At 38.7% G+C, this 4,690-nt stretch overlaps 1 protein-coding gene across 1 annotated transcript; it reads left to right on the top strand.

Moving 5' to 3' along the window:
• Positions 1-2,752: 2,752 nt before the first annotated feature.
• On the top strand, positions 2,753-4,441 carry LOC149190877 (aspartyl protease AED3-like). The gene has a single exon (XM_089413457.1). It carries the CDS (start codon positions 2,795-2,797, stop codon positions 4,163-4,165), a length of 1,371 nt encoding a protein of 456 aa, XP_089269583.1. The 5' UTR covers positions 2,753-2,794; the 3' UTR covers positions 4,166-4,441.
• The last annotated feature ends 249 nt before the right edge of the window (positions 4,442-4,690 follow it).

Here is a 4,690-nt window from a genome sequence, read left to right as displayed (position 1 = left end):
ATCTTAGCCACATCACCATTGTGGGCCATACTGTTGTAATCAATGTAATGTAATGTGGAAGTCCAACAGACCCACATGTAAATCTGAAGAGTCATGTAAAGTTGAAGAGTCATGTAAGTCAAACGGCCATGAGGGAAGTCGAACAGTCACAAGGGCTAGTTTTACCCTTGGCTATAAATGCCCCTCATTTGTACATGCAAAGGACCTTTTTTCACCTTGGCTCCTCCCACATAGCCTTGAGAGTCTGTGTTTTTTTATTTTAGGAGTGAGCAGTGGCTCCAATGCCCCATTATCAAAGTTAGTGATGTAATGGTGTACCGATGTGTCTTGGAACTTTCGCTTAATTGACAAGCCTGATAACATGCCAACATGTTTTCACACATGTATTTTATTTGTTTGTAAGACTATTCTTTGGACACTTACAATGCACGCTACTTTAACCTTTGTTAAGACAGTTGAACTATTTTGGTTGTTATAATACATAGCTTATGAAAATGTGGTGTATAAGTTGTTAATGTTGTCTCACCCGTGTGGGCTATCCCGCCGGACTCTTGACAAAACCATTCACATAAACTTTTTATAATGACTGTCGCACTCGTGTAGAATATTTTGACGGGTGTTGTACGTGTTATCTATTCACTGAGTGTTTTTTACTACCACATCCATGTGGACTATTCTGTCGGAAGTTGCACATGTCTAGTTGTATTGTGTGTCTCTAACAAAGTTGGGACTATTCCCTTTCGACTTGAGACTCACTTCCACCCTCTCCCTCTGCGGTGAAAGAACCTTGCCACAAGTAACACTAAGCATTAACCAGGCACGCGAACCTTGTTGTTTGAAGACAAAATAGACCACTCTGCTGACAAGCAAGAGCTGAAGCAAACCTTTAAGATAATGGCAACTGGGCCATCATACCAGATGGGACTCCTACACCAAACGATGTGAGTTCTAGTTAGGACTTCATACCGGGGAGATCCCCTGAATGTTGGCAAGTCTAGCAAAGTCAACAGAACCTCTGACATATCACGTGTGTTCGTGGCATACTAAACAATACCCCTAATTTGACTACATATTGAAAAACACCTCTAAAAAATACATTATTTAACCCCCTACCAATATGAAGCCAATACACATTTCCAATTTAAACAACCCCTACTTTCACTAGATATTGTAAGTATCCATTTTTTCATTAACACATTTTATACCCCTTTATATTTTTTCATTAACTTTGAGCTCCATTTTTTATATCCACCAATATAAAAACTCTTTACCCCCTAATATATGTTCAATATATTACGTTATTTTTTCCTCAATATATATCTTCCAATATGAATACACGTGGTATAGTATTGCTCCCCAGTAAAGCCTTTTTGATTGAAACGAACCATCACCCATCATGCAAGAAATCGATGATCCATCGTGCACCATCGTGGTGTATTGAAACGAACAATCGGCTATGATGCTAGAAACCACATCGCTCATACTTATAGATAAATTAAAAAATAATCCAAAACACATACATATCGATTATCTATCTTCCGCTTTTATGACAAATGATAACGCACAAAAGAAGAAAGAGACGATGAACAAAAATAAAAAACATAAATTCAAACCCTTCGGATTCCTATCATATCCAATTGTTCATCAATAACTCAAACGAAACATATTCTCTTTAAACTCAATTGTAACCATCCATAAATAAATAAAAAATAAAATTCATTAACAATACATCGACCTAAGTTCAATATAAGAAAACCTTCGACTAAAAATTAACTCAACTGTAACCATCCATAAATAAATAAAAAATAAAATTCATTAACAATACATCCACCTAAGTTCAATATAAGAAAACCTTCGACTAAAAATTAACTAAACATTATTCTAAGTAAACAAAATTAAAATGGGTCTCATCCCCATTGTGAAAAGAGGTATGTAATTCAATTTTTTATCAGATTATATAATATTAATCACACGTAAAAATTAATTAAAAAATTTAAACTTAAATAAACAATATTAACATTGCACTCATAAGTTTAACTAAAATGAGTTAAAGATCATTCTCAGAAATTGATTAAAATAAATTAAACATCATTCTAAATAAATGAAATTAAAGTGTCTCATCCCATTGTGAGCAAAGGCCTGGCGTCCAAATTTTTCCGAGATATTTTCATATGTGAGTCACGTCGTCTAATTTTTCGTCGGTTTTTCTCATGCATGACTCGTACCGTCCAATCTTTATTTTTTTTCTCCATTCAGAGTCAATGATTAAACCTGGAAAAGAATGATGGTTCAGTAATCCAATAGAAAATAATGATGCACTACAAATCGAATCAACAGACCACGCAGTCACGACGCTGAAAAGGATGTCCCAATCAGATGTCATGACCAACCACACGGAAACCTAGTGGGAGACATTTCTAGCGTTTATCACGGCGATGACTCGGCGTTCAAATTAACTTTCTAAAACGTATGGAATAAGGTTTTGCCTCTTATTTCACGCTAATAAGTACCATCCGAAGAACAAGGACTTCCGCGAAATCCCAGGAATGGAATGCACATATAATTACATCGTAAAACCCACGTCAGTGTATTAAAATTTATTGTTTATAAAATACACGTTAGTGTAAGCTTCGAAGATTACAGAAAAGCCGTTTGAAAGCCATGCAAGTCAAGATGACACAGGAGTCCCGACGTATGAAGGCAAAGGATTCACTATAAAAAGTCCCCGGCCGATCTCTTCAGATACAAGAAAGGAGGTGGATCTTGTGGGTGTTTCTCTAATTAATAGGACACCATGATGAAGATGAAGCTTACAGCGATTGTCTCTTCTCTTATTTTGCTGCTTGCAATCAAGTTTATGTGTGGGGTAGCTGAGATGGCTCCTGCACTGAAGTGTGGAAGTAGCCACAAAATTTTGAATAGAAAAGTGGGAAAGCAGAGTCATAGCGTTAGCTTTCCCCTTTTCCATATTTATTCGGACTGTTCACCGTTCCGTCCTCCTAACAGGACGTTGGAAAGCTTGATGTCTGAAAAAATTAGAGCCGATGCCAATCGTATCGACTCTCTGAAGCGGAGTTCTGATCGTTTGTCCAATGAGGACGCGAGCGCCAATGTCGCTGTTAAGTCGGGATCGGGAGAGTACATAATACAAGTTGATTTTGGAACGCCCAAGCAAAGCATGTATACACTCATAGATACCGGTAGTGATGTCACTTGGATTCCATGCCAACAATGCCAAGGCTGCCCGTCGACTGCTCCAACTTTCGACCCCACAGCATCTTCCTCATATAAACCCTTGGCCTGCGATTCACAGTCATGCCAGCAAATTTATAATACCAATTGCGGGCAAAATTCGGAATGTCAATTCGAACTTTCGTATGGAGGTGGCACTCAGGTGGAGGGTTCACTTGCTACGGATGCTATCACTCTCGGCTCTCAATATCTTCCCAATTTCTCATTCGGTTGTGCAGAGTCTGTAAGCGAAGATTCATCGTCGCAACCTGGATTGATGGGATTGGGGGGCGGATCGCTTTCGTTGTTGAATCAGCCATCCACAACCGAATTATTTGGCGGAACGTTTTCTTACTGTCTTCCCAGCTCGTCTTCATCTTCGGGATCCCTTGTGCTCGGGAAGGAAGCTGCCCTTTCTACTCCCGGTTTGAAATTCACCAAATTGATAAAAGATCCGTCAACCCCGACATTTTATTTCGTGAACTTGATCGGAATCAGCGTTGGTGACACGAAGATCTCAGTGCCGGCAACAAATATTGGTAGTGGGGAAGGAACGATCATCGACTCGGGAACAACGCTCACCTATCTCCCTGATTCTGTTTATACGGCTCTCAGAAACGCTTTCGAGGAGCAGCTCCCTAACTTGGTGCCAACGCCCGTCGATGATTTAGATGCTTGCTACGACTTCTCTTCCTCTTCTTCTTCAGTCGACGTTCCTACCATAACGCTGCACTTGGATAACAATGTGGACCTGCTTTTGCCCAGGGAAAATGTTGTATTCAACGTCGGATCGGGGCTCTCTTGCTTGGCTTTCTCTAAAACCCATTCTCTTTCCATCATAGGAAATGTTCAACAGCGGAATTGGCGTGTCGTTTTTGATGTTCCCAATTCTCAAGTCGGATTTGCTAGGGAACAATGTGCTGCACCTGCTTGATTATACGTCCGTTTCCTTTCTTCTACCTCATCCATCCATTTCCTTATATGTTTAATATGTAATGTTTATTTCTACGTTCTTTCTCCCCGCTGTTTTTGAAATCTATTTCCCACCGTCGTATAAAATGTACTGGACAGCAGCTGCTCTTTTCCGTTTTCGTTCCGTTCACTTCCGTGCTTATAGTACTTTTCTATTTTCATTCTCAAATAAAATCGGATGAGGATGAGCTCCATGACTGATGTAGTTGATTATATATTGTTTTACTGCTGTTATTGATAAATATTTGTGTCGATATTACATTCAATGAAGTTACTCCTACTTTACACTTTTGAGAATGAATGGTAACTCTTTATATAATGAAGAAGAGTTTTGTAAGTGTTTTTAAGTGGCGAATGATAACTCAAATATTTGTGCCCTCTTCCTTAAAAAATCATGTTGTATATATATATGGGGAGTACCATGTAAGATTCTCTAAGTAGGATTTAAATTCCAAAGGTAACAGGAACACAAATATAAATATGATAA

The sequence above is a fragment of the Pinus tabuliformis genome, chromosome 3_1 (genome assembly GCF_031772625.1).
Source record: "Pinus tabuliformis cultivar Carrire ecotype Pingquan chromosome 3_1, CPIR1, whole genome shotgun sequence".
Taxonomy (NCBI): domain Eukaryota; kingdom Viridiplantae; phylum Streptophyta; class Pinopsida; order Pinales; family Pinaceae; genus Pinus; species Pinus tabuliformis.
Note: the sequence above shows the minus strand (reverse complement) of the source record. Positions and strands in the feature narration are given on the sequence as shown.

Bases quoted from the DNA above. Each gene is read 5' to 3' on its own strand.
- LOC149190877 (XM_089413457.1), top strand. From the start codon at position 2,795: ATGATGAAGATGAAGCTTACAGCGATTGTCTCTTCTCTTATTTTGCTG.